This window comes from Periplaneta americana, chromosome 8 (genome assembly GCF_040183065.1).
Source record: "Periplaneta americana isolate PAMFEO1 chromosome 8, P.americana_PAMFEO1_priV1, whole genome shotgun sequence".
Classification (NCBI taxonomy): domain Eukaryota; kingdom Metazoa; phylum Arthropoda; class Insecta; order Blattodea; family Blattidae; genus Periplaneta; species Periplaneta americana.
In genome coordinates this window covers 91346162-91368384 of record NC_091124.1, presented here as the reverse complement: position 1 = coordinate 91368384, position 22223 = coordinate 91346162, and the positions used below count along the sequence as shown (strand labels likewise).

General features: G+C 34.0%; 1 protein-coding gene across 1 annotated transcript in view; it reads right to left on the bottom strand.

Moving 5' to 3' along the window:
- Positions 1-1575: 1575 nt before the first annotated feature.
- LOC138704879 (uncharacterized) overlaps positions 1576-22223 on the bottom strand; it is a 61944-nt gene continuing 41296 nt past the window's right edge. Inside the window, exons 7-8 of the mRNA XM_069833254.1 lie at positions 9897-10038; positions 1576-4894 (exon numbers count right to left, since the gene is read on the bottom strand). Coding sequence (XP_069689355.1) covers positions 4758-4894; positions 9897-10038 — 279 coding nt within the window. The 3' untranslated portion in view covers positions 1576-4757. The remainder of the gene's footprint in view (positions 4895-9896; positions 10039-22223) is intronic.

The following is a 22223-nucleotide window of genomic DNA, read 5'->3' as shown; positions in this document are numbered from 1 at the left end:
CTATATCATTCTCACCCCTTCAATTATGGTATAAATATTTAGGTTCACATGTAACTTACAGGCTGGATTGTACAACAGCTTCTCAAAATCATATCAGCTTCAACAATTAACAAACAGATTATTAATTCAATGCTCTCAACAATTAAAATCTCACTAATTCCTCCTGACCTCAAACTGCTGATTCACTATCTGTGTACAAGCAAAATAAGTGCAGTAAGAACACTTCAAGGTCTCTGGAACAGCTCAGGCAATTTATTAAAGCAAAGCCTAAAGTACAGAACAAAAATGGACGGAAACCTGATAAGACAAGAGTTTTAACAAACATATTTGAAAAATAATTAAATTCAAGCTTTACAGTCATAGAAAAGATTAAATGTGCAACAGCTGAACAGAAGCAGGTTTCAGGGAGGATGAATATTATGAAAAGAGGACCAGATCAAAAACATTCAGATGTTGAGGCACTCAGTCATACTTCACAGCATATACAACTTATCGGCATTATCACTGGTTGCAGTGCGTGCCTTTAGTCCCTGATCAAATATATATCACATTGGTCATTCCCATGTTATAAAATGAGAACAACCGTCAGGACCTCCACCATCGAAAAGGCATTTTTGCTAATGACCACTAGATGGAAATACAGTTGCTCTATGCAATTCTGTAAGGGTTATAACGTGACTTCTTTTGCAGTTGCTAGATGCTAACATAGCTAAATTGATAAGAGTGGTTGCCTTGAAAGTACATTAAGTTGTTCAATCTGTTATATGTGATCAGGGCTTTAGTGAGGAGTTCCAACTGCTCTCTCAAACAGGAGGAAAACGAATCGGTGGTGATTCAGGTCAATAGTCCTGTACAAATAATGCACCAGATGAAGGTCATAAGAAAACGTTATACTGATCTCACCTTTTATCAAACCATGTGTTGAAAATAATGTCCACTTTTCTGGGTATAAGAATGACATGGGAGAAACTTGCAGATATTCAGGCAAGAATACAGCTAAGATTTAAGAAATCTTCATGCTGATTAGCACAAGAAACGACTTATTACAAAGATCAGCATTAAGAGGACTGAAAATGCTGCACTTTCATTCTTACAAAGTGACAGTGTTTCGATTGTAGCAAAGGGATCCAGCCACTTATGTGAATTTTGTTAGTGGATGTTGCACTCTATTCATGGCGGTACTGTTGATCCATCACAATTAATGACATCTGAAACTTGGTACCATTTAAGTGATTATAAGTCCACTCTCAGAATAAAAGGTACTGAAATACTAAAAATCCTCATTTAATGCATTGTATGAAGTTCCTCTTCACGATCAGGAAGTAGATGTGTGGTGTGGCATTATTGCACACAGGGTAATTGGCCTCGTTTTCTTTTAAGATACAGACAACTCACAAAATTATGTGCGAGATATTCTGTTGTCTTTTGTTTTACAATACTGACTGAAGTTGAAGAACAATATGCTTACTTCCAGCAGGATAACTTTACTGCACATACACCTACTACCAGTATATCGCTAGAAGCATTAGAAACAGTGTTTGATGATCGCATAATTAGTCACAAACTTTCGCCAGCCTGTTTCCTGAATTTAAATGTTTATGGTCTTTATCTGTGGGTGATTTTAAAACAGAAAGTGTATGTAAACAATTCACACACTCTTGAAGAGTTGAAGAATATAATCAGGCGAGTGCTCTGTGAAATTACAAATAGTGAGTTGCAGAAGGTGTTTCAGAATTTTCTTGCATCCAGAAGGGTGGACATTATTTTCAACATATGCTTTGATAAAAGGGAAGAACAACACAACGTTTTACCTCTTACTGGTGCATTATTTGTACAGGACTACAAGCCTAAATCACTGCTGATTCATTTTCCTGCTATGCAAGAGAGTGGTCAGATCTCCCCACTGAACACCCGTGCTGATAATGCTGGTAAGTTGTATATGCCGTGCAATGTATCATGATGGAAGTTATATTAGTATGGCAGAATGAATGTGTGGGCATGAGAAAGAGGAATATATAACTGCATTACTTCAATCAGGTCTTCGTTACTAGTCAGAAGAAATGGATTTTAGCGGAATTTACTACAAAGAGAGCAAAAAGTATCTCAATGAAACAAAATGTGAATGAAGAAAAACCAACTGTTAAATTTACAAAAAGGTATAGAGATTTGTGCATTTGAAATTTTATTTGAGCAGAAGTTGATGACTTCTCTGAAATAATGTTAGAGGATATTGAGACAAATCTTCTTGAACCTGTGAAAGTCAGAAGAATTGGTTTGATATTCCCTGAGTCTTTCTCGAGACTTCTATATGTGCCAAAAGTGTCATTTTCATTCATAGTTTTCTGCCCAATGGCAGGTCTTTCACTGCAAACCCAGCTTTCTCCAATCTTTCCTATTTTCCACCTTCCTCTTAATTTCTGCATATGATCCATATATATTAATGTCGTCTATCATCTGATGTTTTCTTCTGCTCCGAACTCTTCTTCCGTTCATCATTTCTTCCAGTGCATCCTTCAGTAGGCAGTTTCTTCTCAGCTAATGACCCAGCCAATTTCTTTTTCTCTTCCTGATCAGTTTCAGCATCAGTCTTTTTTCACCCACTCTTTGTAACACGCTCCATTTCTTATACTGTCTGTCCATTTCGCACACTCCATTCTTCTTCATATCCACATTTCAAATGCTTCTAATCATTTCTCTTCATTTCATTGTAATGTCCATGTTTATGCCTCATATATTATCATTATATTATATTACTTACTGTACAGTATATTGAGTTCCAAACTTGCTGGTCAATTATTTCTTTAATAACATTGATATTTTATGTTTGTCAAATGAAAGAAGTAATTTTTCTTTCCTTTCGTGAGTGAAAATTCAATAACACAAGAATTTTAAACACTATGAAAATCAATAATAATAAAATTAAAAATATTGTCAGTTATTCCATTTTGAGCATTGTTACTGAGTGCCCCAAGATACAGAGTATGATGATGTAAGGTAACAAACCTAGTTTGTACCCCGGACCATTCTGCACATTTTAATAAATTATATTTTATTATAATATTACTACTGATATTTCTATTTTCCCACATTTAAAATAACACATTAATATAACGAGTACTCTTCAGGTTTTACACCAGGCATGTCAAACTCAAAATCTCAACTGGGCCAAATAATCTGGGTGTAAGATCACATGGGCCACAAGTAAAAGAAATAGTCATATTATGTAATCTGTAATGTATTAGCAATATTTATTTATAGAAATACATATTGGTTGCTAGTAAGGAAAACCAATGATAACACAGATTAATGTTTCCTTTTCCATATCTGACATCTCTTCTGTCTCCAACCAACATGTAATATCAAAATCGCAATGCTGTGCTCCATTTTCACGTTTAATTTACGAACACCCTGAATGTTGGCCGTATTCTACTTGTCATCCCCATAATAAGTTCGGGCTGCACAGGTGTGATTCAGGAGCCGCGAGTTTGACATGTAACATAGTATAATATTAATGTAGTTAATGAATAATTGAGGGGGTCCTGGCAAGAAAGTTTCAAGCCACATTTTTGGTCAAATTGAACTAATCATCCATCTCATGGGAAATAATATATTGTATTTAAAATTATGGTGTCAAGAGTTTCTGCAGAAAACCTAACAGATGGCTCTGTAATCCGTTCATCAGTAGGCACTTTCCGACAATGCAGCCTCCGCGATCTCCAGATTTAAATCCGGCCGACTTTTGGTTGTGGGGTTACCTTAAAGAATGAGTTTTCTTGACACATGCAACAACCCTACTGCAACTGAAAGATGCCATCTCGCAAGAAATTGCCAATATTCCAAGATATTATCTGCAAAATGCTGTGCATGGTGTCGCAGACAGAATGCTGTGCGTTGAACAAGAGAACAACGGACATCTTCCCAATGTTTTGTAAACCCCGTTGTTTGCCCAACACTGTGATGTTTTTGTTTTTTTCCCTATCTCAAATATTATAATATTTATAGTGGTTTAATGTTTGAACTGACTTTTGAAATTCCCTATATTTTAGGTTATTGTTTGTCTTTTGTGAAATAACGAAATTAATATAAAGTTTCTTTGTCTTAAAAATAATAAATAATAGTTGAAAATATAACATTTCTAATGTCAATAAAACTTCACATCATATAATTAGTAATTCTTTCGGCCAAGATTGTGTCAAGCTCAAGCCACAGAACAGTATACATATAAATATAAATTTTTAATATAAAATAATAAAAAATATGTACAATATATTTCACATTTTAATTAAACATATATCAAGGAAATCATTATACATGTAGAATCAAAATTTAACTTTTTCTGTGATTTGAGAATTTGATCAAACATTCAACTTGCTTTGTATCAAAAGTGCAAAAATGTGGCTTGGCACTTTCTTGCTGGGACCCCCTCAATTACAGCATTAGAAAAAGTACCCCAGGTACAAGGATTTTCATTTATTTCTACAGTTTATGTTATTACCGGTACTGACAATTTTCTCCCATCTACTGTTATGTAAAAAAGGAGAGTGCGAGAGCAATTCAGTTTATATCATAAACAAATAAATACTAAAATTATTCCATTATTACCAGCACGAGGAAAATTATTAATACGATCTTTGTACTTGGTAAGATGTGTCTTGAATTGATTGACTTTGTCATCTTCTCTGGAGTAGTTATGTGGAGATCTTTCTTGTGAACGAATTTTCTTTGGAACTTGTATTACTTGGTGTGGAATTCTTTCTTCAGTATATCCTGGAATTAAGTGGATCAACTATCTTTCCGGCCATGAGGGCTACGTGAGTATCTGTGTCCAAGACAAAATACAGGAAAGGATGTGTAACCACAAATCGTTCGATGGTTGCTCTAGCTGCCATTGTTCCTGCAAAAGAAATTATTTATCATCTTGTGTCTTGTGCTATATATTTTATTATATTTAAGTCTTCAATGTAGTTGTCATTGTTCATTGGTATATTAATTAATCTGTGTGTCATTGTGCGGAAAAAGCTCCATGTTTATGTTGTATGGAATGGTTTGATGAACTGTGGTTTCCTGTTTACAGGGTGCGAATTAAGATTTCTGATGGGGGGAAGATAGAAGCCTTGATAGAAAATACCATGCATAAAATTATTATTATTATTATTATTATTATTATTATTATTATTACTATTATTATTATTATTATTATTATTATTATTATTATTATTATTATTATTATGGCTCAACACTTGGTCCCCTGAGTTCCTTGTTTTGCATTTTGATAACAATAGGCCCTAATAATTATAACCATGAGCAGGCTTAAGATAAGATGTGTAATTCCGAAGTTATATTGATTGTTGTCAGCTTGTTGGTGATAATATATCAATATTATTTTCTTTGCTTACTTCTACTTTATAAAGTATACTAGTATTAAAACAATTATATTTTGTGAGGGGGATAGAAATTATCCCTAGCAGGGATATTAATATGAATTTATGAGAGGGGGATAACTTTCCAACAGGGAGGGAATCCCCCCCCCCCATCCTCCCCGTTAATTCGCACCCTGCCTGTATATGGTATCTTAAATTAGTGTTTGTTGTTTGTTTTGGTTATTGTGATTACAAATTAAAATGCAATAGCTGTTCAGATTTTTACATAGGACAGATTGGAAGATCATTCCAAATAAGATAGAATGAGCACATTAAAGCAATAACTAAACCATATATCACATCAAATTACACAGAACTTATTACTAACAACAATCACGATTACAGTAACATAGAGACAGATATGGAAATACTATACATCACACCAAGAAGTCCACAATTTAATATTAGAACAATACGAAATATACAAGCACACAATAATATATCCACAGTATATACTTAATACACAATTGCAATTCAATACAAATAGACCTACATTATTCGATATACACGACATACAAACAATCCTCTCCCACCATAAGAGCAACACACCCCCACCACTAACTAAGAAATCAAGACCAGCTGGAGCCGCAGTAGTTCAAAAGACACTAGTGATGACACCACACAGGTATTGAAAGGAGAGCGTCTATCATTAAGATATATTACCTTTAAGAAAAAACATTTAACACTTTTAACGTTTTAACGTAAGAAAGTTTTATAGTTTTAAATAAATGTTACAATGAAGAACAAAGAGCAATGAATCGTTATGATGTTAATCTTGCATGAATGAATTCCTAGTCAATTGGTCACAATTCCGGCTACTCCCTCAATGAAATCTTGTCAGAATAATCATTAACAGGTAAACGAACATAATTAAAAAAATTAAAATACTATGTTCGAAACTCAGGCATTCGAAAATACCACAAATTATTAAATTAGTAAAATCTTATGACAATTACTGTTTTAGTTACATTCTACTATCTGATTATGCTTGGAAAATAAACCTATGACATCGTGAATGTAAAAACAAGTACTGGAAACTCCCATTCAAAATTGAACAAGGGGTACAAATTTCAAGTGATATTATTGCACATGGTATTGATTATCATGTCACGTACAGAGCATGAAAGCAGAACGATTTTATCCAATTTGCTTTATGGATTTTAGTGGGGGGGGGGAGGAAACATGTATTGTGGGTCCTTATCACCACGACATGGCGTGTCCTCAGGTTGCAGATAGAGGAGACGGCCTCCAGATATGGAGGGTAGCTGCGAATATATTGAATAACCAGTCATAGACAGCCGATAAGGAGTGGTCCTCTAGCTTGGGGGTTGGGCGAAGGGCTAACAACCCATCACCTTAAAAACAGCTTGTTACGAAACCTTACAATAAGACGTTTGAGATGGGCAGGGCATGTAGCACGTATGGGCGAATCCAGAAATACATATAGAGTGTTAGTTGGGAGGCCAGAGGGAAAAAGACCTTTGGGAAGACCGAGACGTAGATGGGAGGATAATATTAAAATGGATTTGAGGGAGGTGGAATATGATGATAGAGACTGGATTAATCTTGCACAGGATAGGGATCAATGTGAGAGCGGCAATGAACTCCCGGGTTCCTTAAAAGCCATTTGTAAGTAAGTGAATAAAAAATGGTGAAATTGTAATTATTAGAAGTGAGAGTTTGCAGAGAAAATGTGCTCTATTAACGTCTTTTTCACCAACAATTCCGTTTCACTGGGATTTTAACCCAAGTCTCTGGCATAAGTAGCTGTTGCATCAGTTAGGTCCACTTAACTTACTTTTGATCAATACCGGTAACAGTTTTGATGTCTGTGATTAAAGAACAGTTACAGACTAATATGGTCAGTTTCATACAGGAATGATGATAATGAGTGTGATTGTGAATATGAATGTTATTATCAGGGCCTTTGTTTGCATTTGCGAAATTTATCCCTTTCTCGTGACATTTTAGTGACATTAACACAAACACACGTTCGATTTAGTAAAAATACTTGCTTTATTAAAGTTCTAACACTTCAAAATATAGACAATGTTTACAGTATAAAAACAATGTAATACTAGCATCAGTATCACTATCATTGCTTTGAGGAGAGACGTAAATATTTTACAACAATAATTTCATTGGTGCAAAAAAAAAAAAAACCATAGGCCTATCCTATTAAAACGGAAATTAGCAGATACATTTTATGGGAAACAGAATAACAATAATAAAATTAAGATAGGGTAGTAATGAAATGTCACATTTTACAAATGGGGAGCAATAAGATTTTCAAGCAAGTTATGAATAGAATGCACAGGAAAAGGAAAGCACAGTAGCCTGTCAGCATATAAGCAGATGGAGTAACAGAAAGTATGAGATTTATATATTAGTAGTTAAAATATGAATAATAAATGAACCAAATACATAGTGAATGAGATTAATATCCTTAGGGTAAGAAACACTACGTATACATAAAAATGTTCCCAATAAAGATAATAATAATAATAATAATAATAATAATAATAATAATAATAATAATAATAATAATACCGGTAATAGAAAAAGAAACAGGCTGGGTCACTAAGAAGAAACTGTGTAATGAAGGCTGCACTGGAAGGAATGGTTGAAGAAAATATCAGATGATAGACAATATTAAGATACATGGATACAGAGACTAATAGGAAGGCAGAAAATGGAAAAGATTGGAGAATGCTGAGTTTACAGTGCCCTTGGGCAGAACACTATGAATGAATGAATACATAATAATAATAATAATAATAATAATAATAATAAAAAGGTAATGATAATGATGATAATAATCAGCGTTTTTTTAATATGCAGTCATATAAAATTCGTGCAGTGATAAAACCAATATGTGCAATACTAAAACAAATTTTGTGCAGTAATGAAAAATACAACAGAATACGTGAAAGCAATAGTCTAATATTCTCAAAAATATATTTTATATACTTTACAATTTATTATAAAGTAAAAGTAATATAAACAATTATAGCAAAATTGTATTGAAGTAACGTGAAAAATTATCTTTTAAGAGTCAGTAATATGTGTATTTTATGTCATAAGTATGTATATATTTTATGTAACTATTTGTACAGGGCTATAATATGTATGATTTAATTACAGCCCTAATATGCCTTCGGGTAAAATAGGGTTCTATAACCTTGGAAATTTAATAATAATAATAATAATAATAATAATAATAATAATAATAATAATAATAATAATAAATCTTTTAAGAGTCATCAGTATCTTAGAACCTCTTATTCTTTGTTGTTGAGACATTGGCTCCTGCATGCAAGACATTTCTCGGCATGGCTGAATGTGCCAGTGAAGTAGGTACTCAATCAGAATCACCAGACTTTAAAAATTAATTCTACAGATACTAACTTACCAAACTGGCAACCATGACCATTGTTAACAACTCGATTTTTAAATAATTGTGTAGTTCAAATGTACAACTGTTACAAAACGGTTACAGTACCCCTATTATTATTTCTGGAGTCTGGTATTCTGTTTAATAATAATAATAATAATAATAATAATAATAATAATAATAATAATAATAAAATCGGTAAATAGCAATAATAACAATAATAGTAGTAACAATAATGAGAATGACAATAATAAAAGTAGCAATAATAATAATAATAATAATAATAATAATAGCAATAATAACAATAATAGTAACAATAATGAGAATAACAATAGTGAAAGTAGCAATAATAATAATAATAATAATAATAATAATAATAATAATAATAGTAATAATAGTAATAATCAGCCTTGGAAGGAGCTTCAGTGCTTCACACTGTAGACTTTCTTAGATTTTCTTCTCTGACATTGTTTACGCCCACTCTGAGTAATTGGGTTTAGCTGTAAGCTAATAGACAGCGGCTTACAGTTGTTCTAATGCCTACTCTGACATCACTCCATTGTTCCATTAACTCACACCCATCTGTATACCGAAGTGTAATGCTTGTTTACAAACGACAGGTTGTGGTGCAGGAGACCCTAGTTCCTGTCTCAGATTCCCACAAAACAAAACAAAAGCTCTGCTAAATACACTAATTGCAGATGAGTTGAGTCATTTGTGCGACCTTGAAAATGTCAACGCCTGTAGCAGCAAGTTCTGCCTTTAACCTTGGAACTGGACTGAGTATCTAGGAGTCACGGGCTTATGAAGTGACCATTGTCATTCAAGTGGACATTAATTTCATGGTTGTCATCTTATCACCGTAACTAAACATTTTCATTAATTGAAAGTGTACATCCATGATTGTTAGTTGCATTCAATTTAATTTTATTTTAAGTACTGTGCTGTTTAAAAGCCCAAGGCTACTTCTCTTACACACTTAAAACATTTCATTATAATTATATTGCTAATGGGAAATAGAATTTGTGATTTACAGCAATAAGAAACATTTCTTCTGTTAAACAATTTTGTTGTCTACTTACGGGTTTGAATGTCCAAGATTTTAACATAATTTCTGATGACGACAGTAACTGCTTGTTCAATATTTCTCACATATAGGTCTGGATCGTTGGACATTCCTGACAGATCAGATCGACGAGGATCAAAGACATCCCATATTCCAAGCTAAAACATAGAATAAATTTTTAATTGACTGACTCCATTTTTTGTGTAATTGAATTACTTTGATCTAAGAATGTAAGAACAAACTTCATCAAATGTTTCATTTTTCAACTTCATCTGCTTTAATCTCAGTGGAGTTAATCAGTTTGGCCTCTGAATATTTCATATATTATCTTTGTGATGTTATGACATAAGCTGATATGTATGTACATTTTCCTTGTTTTACGGGAGTACATTTTAAAGTTTCCTCTTTTAGGAAGAATGAGGGATACATTAAAAGGAATACTTTTTTTTTATTAGTATTAGGTACTGATGGAAGTAGATATACCATGTTTTGTCATAATGTTAAAATCAACATTTGCAACATATTTAAACAGTAAAATATTTTTGACAAAATTGTACATATGAGCTTCTGTCATAATACCACAGATTTAATCATACTAGTCAATCTAAAAAATAAACGATTGAACTATAATTATGGAATATTGCTAATAACTTATTAAATTTTAATTTTACAAAAAAAAGTTTTATACAAAAGCTCTTGATGATAAACCATACAATACGATATCAGTGTTTAAAAAAAATGAGTTAGTCATGCATACAGGGTGTTACAGTAAATTTTATTTTTTAAATGGCATCATATATATATATATATATATATATATATATATATATATATATATATATATTCCAAATCTCAATTAAATTTTACATATGAATGTATATAAATTTTACCCATTCACCAATTTCATGTCTTTTAACTATTTATTAAACTTGTTTCGTGAACTTCAAACTTGAGACAAATACGAGTAAGTATGTAAAATCAAGTTGAGTAGGTAATAAAAGTAAATAAAACACTATGACTAACCAAACTATGCTACAGATGTTCAAAATGAGAACCATTCACAGTCAATGTCCCAGTCTATCACGAAAACAGCCTATTGTAGATATGAGATGGAACAAAGCAGTCATATAACTGTGAGAAAGACAATGGACTGTTTCCATGATAGACTGGGTGAGACATTGTTTGGCTGTGAATGATTCTCATTTTCAGCATCTGTTGTCAAGTTTGGTTAGTGATAGTGTTTTGTTTAGTTTTATGGCCTCCTCAACATGATTTTACATCCTTATTTGTTTCAAGTTTGAAGTCCACGAAAGAAGTTTAATAAATAGTTAAAAGACACGAAATGGGTGAATGGGTAAAATTTCTACATATTCATATGTAAAATGTAATGGACAATCGGAATATGTAAGTTTTAATATAGGGTTCCATTAAAAAAAAAAAGCTTACTCTCACACCTATATGCCTGAATAACTAACTTCATTAGAACACTGATATCGTATTATATGTCTTATCTCCAACAGCTTTTGTATAAAACTTTTTTTTTTTTGTAAAATGAAAATTTATGAAATTATTAGCGATGCATTATTCCATACCTACTTATTGTCCACTCTGTATACATTATATTAATTACTGGTATGTTGATTTTACTTTTCAATTACGGTATTATATTGTTGAAGTGTATTCCGTATAGTAGGTTCTATATACTCAATTATTAAAAAAATATTTGTCCAATATAATTTCCTTCTTCAGAAATTTCATCTTCACAAAGAATTTGTAATCAATTTCTTGACTTCTCTAGTTTGCTTGCTGTCAATTTGATAGAATCAATTATTATAATTTTTGAAATGAACATTTATTTAATATCCTGTTGATTCATTACAGAATTACAATAATTTTTTAACGTGATCAATATGGCAAATGACACACTGATAAAAGAAACTAATGGTATGGTAGCTTTCTCTTTTCCTCATGAAAAAATGACATTTGAAAAGAACATTGAATTGATTTCCAGTTTCTGAAAATTCTTTAAGTATGGCTTACTTTTTCTTAAGTTTAAGTTTAATAACAGCTTTATCAATTTTTACTTTTGATTCCTTTCTTAGGTAGGCTATGAAACACTGAATCATGAAAAAATTAATTCATATAACCTGTGCAATCATGTTACAAAGTTCTGGAGCGTTATTTTAGATTTTTCTTAACAATCTGATGTCATCTTCACAGAAACACGGCAGTTTTTAAGTATATTTTAAAAGGGTAAAAAAAATCTTTAAAGTAAAACTGGGAGGCCCATTCCATAATAATTATAGATTCAGGGCATGCAAAAGAATCCTTTCCTTGATAGAGGCCTGTAGGAAAAATTGGCGTCCAACTCTCACCCATGTTGAACAATGATGCTGAATAACATCTATAGTTGAATGCAACACTAAATGAAATATTACAGCTTACTACTACTACTACTACTACTACTACTACTACTACTACTACTCCTGCTACTACTATTGCTATTGCTGTCATGACTACTACTAGTGCTACTACTAATGTGCTACTACTGCTGCTAATACTCCTGGTCCTGTTACCACTACTGTTACCAGTGGCGAAGTTGAAATCAAGACCAAGGCATGCATTATGCAATTATTTTATACACCTTGATTACACAACTTTTAACACTATATCACTTCGGAATATGTATTATATGACTTTCTCGTGTTAAATTTTTTAAATTTACACGAGAAAGTCATATAATACATATTCCAATTATTTTAATTTCTCTGAAGAAAGTGGGCGTGGCTAGACATTTATTATTATTATTATTATTATTATTATTATTATTATTATTATTATTATTATTATTATTATGCAGAATAAAGTTCCATTGTTTAACTTTCAAAATGTAATTCTAGGACTTAACAGTATATCTAACTTGTATTTGAAATCCAGCCGCTGATAATTTAGGCACTGGTCTGTTCCGAGAAAGTAGGCTATAATTTGCTTTTCCTCGAAGCTCATATGTCGGAAAGATTTTAATTTATGTTTTCCAACGTAATAATGACACACCTCGTTAAAGTCACTCATTTTAGCATTAAATAAAACAGCAAAATACAAGTTTACCTTGACCTCAGTAGCGCCTCGTGAGATTTGATGTTGGGGGTTCACATATTGAATATCTGTGCTCATAAATAAGTTACGACATTATTTTTTTGTTTTCGTGTACATGAACTCGTTTTCAGAAAAAATAAACATAAAATCAAACTGTAAGAATCAAATACTCACCTAACCCAGTAATTCGGAAGAGGATGGTGTTGCTGTTGAACGTTTGTTGAAAATATGTTGATCATTCTCTCGTTGAAATCCACACATTCCGTAACCATCGATTTTTCAATGGATAGCATTGCTAAGGCCGTTAGACGTTCTTCCTTCATCGTATTTCGAAGAAACGTTTTCACCCGCTTTAATGTAGAAAAACATCTTTCTGCTTCCGAGGTAGACAAAGGTCCTTTGGTATTATTTTCAGGCGTTTCGACACTTCACTGAATGACACTACCACGTTATTTTCGATAAGGAATTGCAAAAGATCGACACCGGACACATTTCTGAAGTCATTTCTCATGTAGATCACTTGCAACTCAGATTTCAGTTCTTATAATTTAAGAAATGGATATGTTTCTATTACAGATTTCAGATTTTTCTCGGGGAACATGTTGTTATAATTTGGAAAGTGTTTTGAGTCGAAAAGATTTGCTGCTAACATGTGATTTGTAACGCAGATGTGAAATTGATGAAAAACCTCTAAAGATCCCCGAGTTTGATGATGATGTTTTTCCATCATGTCCTCGCAGTGCTAATTCAAATTCACCACAAAAAATGAAACAATCGATAATTTTCGATAACATACCGATTTTTTTCTCACCACGTCATTATGTCTTTCAATATTTCGCCTGAACGCAGTGTCGAGTTGTTGCCTGATATCTGTTTTCCCAAGCATTGACAGATCCAATGTTGCATTCTTATGAACCACATATTCTTCGTGTTTTTTAATTTTTTGAGTCAGATGACTTAAATCACACACTCCTGTTTTAACCCAACTAGCATCACTTTCTTTAGCAAAGAGCAAACACGGGAAACAGAACAATTTGTTTGTGACATCACATGCACAGATCCAGTTATTTCGTTCATAAATTTGAGGCCTGAACACTCTACGAAATGATTAACGCCTTACATGATCGATCCTGAGAAATTGATAAAAGTGGAAGTGGTCCTCCCAGAGCCTTTATTTCAAGTTTCTTTTCTAATGGAAGAGTTGAAAAGTTGGTTGTCTGGAGAACATTACACTATTTTCCGCCATTACAAATCACAAGTTTTATTATAGGCCTAGTTAAAAACGCACAACGTCCTTACGTAAAACGTATAACGCTATTTTCCACCATTACAAATCACACGTTTTATTATTGCTAGAAACACACTTTCTTAAGTAAAGCGTATTTACAATAACATTAGTTTCACTATTAGTATCGGTCAAAGACGTTTTATAGTTTAACCGGTATCGGTAGGTATTTATACAGAAGTCCGCGCCGCGGGAACACAATGTTCTATAACTTTCAGTGCTTCGCTAAAAACAACATTTCTTACAAATTCATGAGCTAGTCGTCCCCCACACTCATCCCCTCTGAAGTATTAACAGAAGAGAAACCTGTTCTATTTAGGCAGCTTAAAAGCAAGCTGGATAGCCCTCTTGCTTTAGAGAGAGAAGTGTGAATGACAGACGAGGGTAGTGTGAGTGACAGAGTTGGAGCCACAGATTTCGTTGGCGACAACACTTTTCCTCTACTTCTTAGCGTGTTCCCACTGCCGCAGGCTGTTTTAAAAGCTCTAGCTGGTTCACGTCTGAGCATGAACCCCCCCCCCCCAGATGCAACTATTTCGCCCGACTTTACTGGCTATAACTCACTTATGCTCTAATCAAAAGAAGCCGAACACCCAGCAGTTTCTTTCTATAGTTACTCTTAATTATGAAGAGAATGAGTGGCTTCAAGAGACAGGGGGTTCAGTGAACCACTGAACCTAAAGACGAGCCGCGCCTGCTTGATCTGAACGAAACTGAACGAAACTTAAGTCACTTCACGTATCACGAAATCATGTTATACTGAAAGGTGAATTGTGAAAGGAGAGGATCTTTGAATAGTGAATAAACGGTGTTGATTTGGCTGTCGTGGTAAAAAATATCATTGTCGGAATAACCATAAAAATAAGCAGTCAAGCAGGCAGAAAACTGTGCGTCAGAATGCAGCCTTACACTGTGCTTTTATGGCACCCAAACTGACTAGTATTTTACCCTAACACCCTTTCTCTGCTCGGCGCTTTTCTGAGTTCTGAGTTCTATGAACAGTAATACACCCCAAGACTTCAGAAGGCATTTTTGTCGAACATTGCATAAAGTGCAGTTGCATGCAGTTTAACCTGGTTATATTGAAGCTGAATATTTAACATTTGCGCGAAAAAGTAAAACGAGGAAAATAAATACAAATAGCCACAGGGGGCCTTGGGTTATATAGTGAGGGTCAGGGCCGCCGACAGAATTTATGGGCACCTATGCAATACTGTACTCGGACCCCCGTTGAAGATAGTAACAATTACAAGTTACCAGAGTTATTCTAACCATAATAATTTTTTGCAAAATAAATAAAAGATAACCCCATACACAGATACGAACCTAAAAAATACACTTTTATTACATCGAAAACTTTTAGAAAAACTTCACATTAACACAATATATTATATTCATAAAAAATTATTCCTAAACATCTGTAATAGAAGATCTCCCTCAAAGAAGGTTGTATATCATATACTTTTTCATGTGATATACAACCTTCTTTGAGGGAGGTCTTCAATTATTTCTAACTTGCAGTCCATCCTCATTTGTTTGGAGGAACAACTGGTTTAGGAGTATATTAATACCACGCCAGGGACCAATTGTCCGGTTGGGTTAGGCTACAGCGCAGCGGTCTGACCCGCCAACGCCGTAATTTCTATTATGCGCAGATTGTGTGTATATAGTTAATGTTACATACAATTATTTCTTTCTTATAGGTACCTAATATATATATATATATATATATATATATATATATATATATATATATATATTTCTCTACTAAATGAGACTGTCACATGATCTATCCACATAATCGAATTATATCTACGTGTACTATGCCCTAGCGATAAAAGTTGCATAAGTGTTGCACATTTTCTGTTATATATACAATTTTTTCGTTCTTATGGATACCTCATTTAACTATTTCTCTACTAAATGAGACTGTGTCAAATGATCTATCTACATAATCGAATTTGGCCGAAAATAGTGTGCTGGACAGTTGCAGTTACGTAAGGGATATGCAGGTCTTATTTTACAAGATAGCCTAAATTTCAAAATAACATTTTTATAACTTCAAAATGCTCATGTATTCAAATTTGGAACACATACCCTTTAAAAAATTTAAAAAATCATGTTTTATTTAACGACGCTCGCAACTGCCGAGATTATATCAGCGTCGCCAGGGCCGCCGACAGAATTTATGGGCACCTATGCAATACTGTACTCGGACCCCCGTTGAAGAAAGTAACAATTACAAGTTACCAGTTATTCTAACCATAATACTTTTTTGCAAAATAAATAAAAGATAACCCCATACACAGATACGAGCCTAAAAAATAAACTTTTATTACATCGAAAACTTTTAGAAAAACTTCACATTAACACAATATATTATATTCATAAAACATTATTCCTAAACATCTGTAATTATTTCTAACTTGCAGTCCAACATCAACAAACAACTCTCTTTGATATCATAGATGCAAAATCTTTAATTATATCATCAAAATTTAAAGACCTAGCAAGATCGCTCTCCAGACTAAGGAGGCCAAGATTACTCAGTCGTTCTTGGTACATTGTTTATCTGAATATATTTTTTTATTTCCTTCATTTTGCTAAAGTTCTTTCAAAATCAGCAACTGTCACAGGAATTGTATAGAATATTCTAATGGCTATACAAATATTTGGAAATAAACGTCCAGCGTTAATTTCCTCAGACTATTTAGGAGATTCATAGGTTTCAGTGGGGTTGGTCCTAAATTAATGGTACGAATTGGTTTTAAATATTTCGGCTCATCACTGATCTCTTTGTTAATGTCTTCATAATATTTTGACGCAGTCTAGCATCCATATTAATATCTTCCAATTTTTCCTGTCTCTCCTTGTGCTTCTCATCTCCCGATTTATGCCTGTACTTGTCCATTGTGCAGTTAAACTACTGTTGTCACGCCAGGAGAAGGCGGCTGAAGTACTTAGACGGGGCGGAGGGGAAACAGTCGCGCATGCGCACCGCGCTGTTCACTGCAATATTCCTGTTTCACAAACATCTACTGCACGTGTCTATGAATCTTTGCGACTTTGTGAAAATAATAGTGGGGTTTTTACTGTAGTGTTTTATTAGTTTCAACAAGACAATTGTTTTCAGTATACCACAAATCTTGTATTGCTTTAGTTATCCTTTGCTTTTCGTGCTAATAGTGTTGATAATAATATAGTTGAAAGAATTTGTGTTATTGTATACTGTTATTTAGGTTCATAGCAGTTTTTTGTTTATTGTAAATATGTCGACAAAGAGGAAACAAGGATTGACAATCTATAGCGAAGAAAGGAATATTATTAGAAGTGCAAAATAATTCTGTGATGAAGAAAAAGAACAACAGTGCCTTTGCATTCCTCTTACGAAACCTACAGCAAAGGTAGAAAAGAACTCTAATCTATCCACAAGAACAATACAGCGTATAAGGAATGAAATGAAAGACTGCACAGAAGAAAGTGCGTTGTCAACACCTGAGGGAGAAAAAAAATGTAAACATCCAGACTACCGAAACGCAAATGTAGATGACTTCAACGGGAGATTGACAAAAAAGATATAATTGAAAATTCTTATTTGAAAAAGAAAGAGGGCCACCGGCGTAGCTCAGGAGGTAGCGCGTTTGCCTGCTGATCTGCAGTTGTGCTCGGGAGTGAGTTCGATTCCCGTTTGCGCTGACTACCTGGTTGGGTTTTTTTCCGAGGTTTTCCCAAGCGGAAGGCGAATGTCAGGTAATCTATGGCGAATCCTTGGTTTCATTTCGCCAAATACCATCTCGCCATCATCAATTAAATCGACACTGAAGAAGCTAGTAGTTATTACAGTATCGTTAAATAACAAGTAAAAAAATAGTACCAAGCTGCAACAAACGTCTACCCTTTTATAAGAGAAAATTGATTTGAAATTAAAGACAACATTAAGACGAATACTGAAGAAAAGGGATTTCAGGTGGAAGAAGTGTGCAGCAAAAAAATCGAGGAAAACACTGTAAATTAGAATACGTGAAGATATCTACAGCAAATAAGAAAGCTTAGGAAAGTAGAAAAACCGATTTTGCATCTGGACGAAATGCGGATAGATAGGCCTACCAATTTAACGTTTCCCAAGTTCTGGCACGATAAAAATGTTACGGGAGTTTTGACTACCGTAAATGTGTCCAGAACACTCATTGTTGTTCATCAGGATGGGGGCGGTGGGGCTAATGGCTTTGTTGAGAGATTCGAATTAATATACACGGCTGGAACATAAACAGACGATTATCATGGACAGATCATACTCCAGAAATTTTGAATAATGTGATAATGATAGTCATAGCGACAGCACCGAAGATGCGGAATCTTTTATGTCTGACTCCGTTCCCGTGTAGCCAAGTAAGTGGACGAAGTTTTCAGGTCAGAGTGTAGCTTAAAGTTCCCCCGTCCCGCCTATCTACTCCCCGCGCCAACTCGTAGCGCGAAGACAGTATAACCAGTAACACTAATGAACAGAATTTACTAGACAAACGACAACGAAAAGACGAAAAGGAAACGTGATCCTGCGACTTCGGTTTGGGAGAGTCCGCTAGCATACTGTGGTGAGCCATCGGGGGGTTGGTAGTTACAAAGGACAAGCCAATAAATATTTGAACGTGTTCAGTACAAGCGATGGGAACATAGTGCAGGCAAATACCGGGGCCCTCAAGTGACATGTCAGTGAACGTTAATGCGGGAAACGGATATTCTACAGTATTATGTAAAAGTCATATATTTACATATGAAGTGGTAATTTCTATTAATTCTACTATTGTTGAGTTAATATGTAGCAAATATTCTTACAAAATTTTATAGTACCCATATGTATCTACGAATAATTATTCATGTTAATAGAAAGTAATCAGACTCACTTAATCTGACGGGCCCTTATTGCTCACGGGCCCATATGCACTCGCCCCCTCTGCCCCCCCCCCTTCTCCGCGGCCCTGGTGAGGGTCACATAAGAATAGTTCCTAAACAGCAAATATTGCCGTCTTGTCAGTGTTGCCACTGTTACCAAATATCACACGATCCTACGTATTAAATGACTTATTTACTTACCATACTTTATGTTGGAAGGTTATTCTAAATAATTCAATAATTTGTAACATATTTTCGTAGGCAAACTATACGGGAAAGGGATCAATATGTCAAGTATTTTGTCTGGCAATACGAAATTCATTGGTTTGACTAAACAATTGACTCATGAGACTTAACCTAAAAATGTATTTTGTTTGACCACATGAAATTATTAGTACTAACTCCGAAAACTTACCTGACTACAGTCTTGAATTCTAACCACAACGCAACACATAAAATAACTATTATGTATCAATATCAATACTGATATTAATTAATTATTAGTATGTTCAAATTTCACTAGCTTCCAGTAACCGGCTCAGAAATCTAGTACAATTTTAATTTCACGGAACTCCAGTACCGACAAATATTACCGATATTTGTCTCAGCTGCCAACATACCAGTTACAAATTCACTATAATTTGTAGTATCTGTCAGTATTGAAATTCGAAACGAAGTTGGCAAAAGAAAATTCAACCTGCAAACTAAAAAATCACCACAATCCACTAGCATATGTAGTAATGGGGGAAAAATGGTTAGGTTTTAACCTTAGGGTATGAAGTAAGCTGACCCGGACTATACAATTGACTTAACAGAGCCATTCAAATAATTTAGATATTTTATACATTATATTAGCCTTTAAATAACAGAAGGTGGTGTGAACATCTACAAAGGATGCCGAACTACAGACTGCCAGCTTTAGCAATGGGATATAAACCGAAAGGAAGACGAGATGTAGGAAGACCAAGAGCGAAATGGGCGCCGTAACAGGTTCAACATGAACCTAATCCTTGAAGTGAAGAAGAAGAAGAAGAAGAAGAAGAAGAAGATATTAGCCTTTACCAAAAATACCAATTTCCTTTATTAATTTATTGTATATATCGGAATATTGTTATACAATTTATATTAACATTTATTTTAAAATTGTTACAACAATGGAATATCACTAGCAGATTGTTTGTGCTACACAGTATCCGACAGTATTCATTCGATTTTCGAAAGTATGTGATTATGTCAGTGGGTATACAAGTTACTACATTTTATTTTCTATTTTAACATTCTTTTCCCTTAACTTATCATTAGAAATGAGGCATTTTGAAAGTGGTTGTGCTCAATAAATGAAAGCTAAAGAACGAGAAGAAAGAATAAAGAAATTTCCAAAACTAATTAACTGTTTCAGTTAAGATGATATTACAAATGATAATATAATATAAATGACATTCCTAGCCTCTCATCTTCGGGTAGAAAATTTCTATGAGAATTTTTCTTATATTGTTTGTGGCCAGTGCATGTGCAGAATGTTAATTTTCCAAGCTGAAATGAAAAAGAGATGAATTTGATTAAGAAATTGCATAGCACAACCGCACTTAATTAATTTAAGTTTGATATGATGATTGATGTGTATTGAATGTGAAATTTAGGAGGATTTTGATTCCGAAGACATTCACGATTTTTCCTCCTCAAAGTGCCGAAGAGTTCCTCTCTAGAGACTAACATATAAAGGATGAGTGTTAATAAAAGTGTGACTGTGAAAGAAATTTGTCCCTATGTTCAAAATCAAAGAGGTTATTATTATTATTATTATTATTATTATTATTATTATTATTATTCAAAGGACCCAATTATTTATTACTTTCGCCGAGGGGCTTTACCATTCTTGATTCGTCTCTGACTGCTACCACTGCTGCTACTACTAGTACTACCACTACTACTACTACTACTACTACCGCCACCACCAGTATCACCCTCGTCAAAATTCACACCTGTGGAGTAACGGTCAGCGCGTCTGGCCGCGAAACCAGGTGGCCCGGGTTCGAATCCCGGTCGGGGCAAGTTACCTGGTTGAGGTTTTTTCCGGGGTTTTCCCTCAACCCAATACGAGCAAATGCTGGGTAACTTTCGGTGCTGCACCTTCATTTCATTCAGACGCTAGATAACCTAAGATGTTGATACAGCGTCGTAAAATAACCCAATAAAATAAAAATCACCCTCGTCAAGGTTTAGGCCTATAGTCAGAACCTCGGATGCAGTTCTAACCACTCTACCGCTGGGGACGACTGCTGTAGACCTATAACTGATCATTGATGAGGATAATAATGGCAGTCTTTTCGCTATAATGTATTTTTTAATTATTATTTTTGTGTCTTATATTTAAATACAGTATGTTTTATTTGACATGGATTCTCATTTATACCGATATTTAATTTTGCTAATTTTTAACAAGAGTAGATACATTCTGTGATTTCTTCAATTTCCGTCAATCAGTAATCTCGTATACGTTTTCTCCTCTTCCATTTTATTTTTTCATCTTTTGTCTGTCTGTTGTCCTATTCATTTGTCAGTATATAGCGTTTCCTCCTAAACTATCTGAGTAAATTTTGCTCATATGTTCAATGTCTACGAATCAATTCATTTGGCATTATAAACATAATACATACGTACTGTATTATTAGGAAAGTACAGTAGTGGCAAAAAAAAAAACCGGACCGACCCTTGTAGCTGATTTCAGAGCCTTGTTCACTCCAAAGCACGATAGATTGGTAACTAAGACTTTCGTGGTTCGAATCCTGCCTGGGAAGGAAACTTTTTTTTGTTCCTTATTCAAATTTATTCCCAATACTTTTCGATTGCAGCGATATTTTACTACTTAATTAACTTATTATTCCCAGAACATGAATTTTACGAGCTTATTTTCTAATGACTTTCGAAATGGGCTACGTCAGCAGTCGCAACTACAACAATTTCAATAGATTACTCCTATCTTGTGAATACGGGCGTAGCATGCGCAGTGGCTCATTTCGGGGACTTCGATTATTCCGTCGGTCCGGTTTCTTTTTTTGCCACTACTGTACA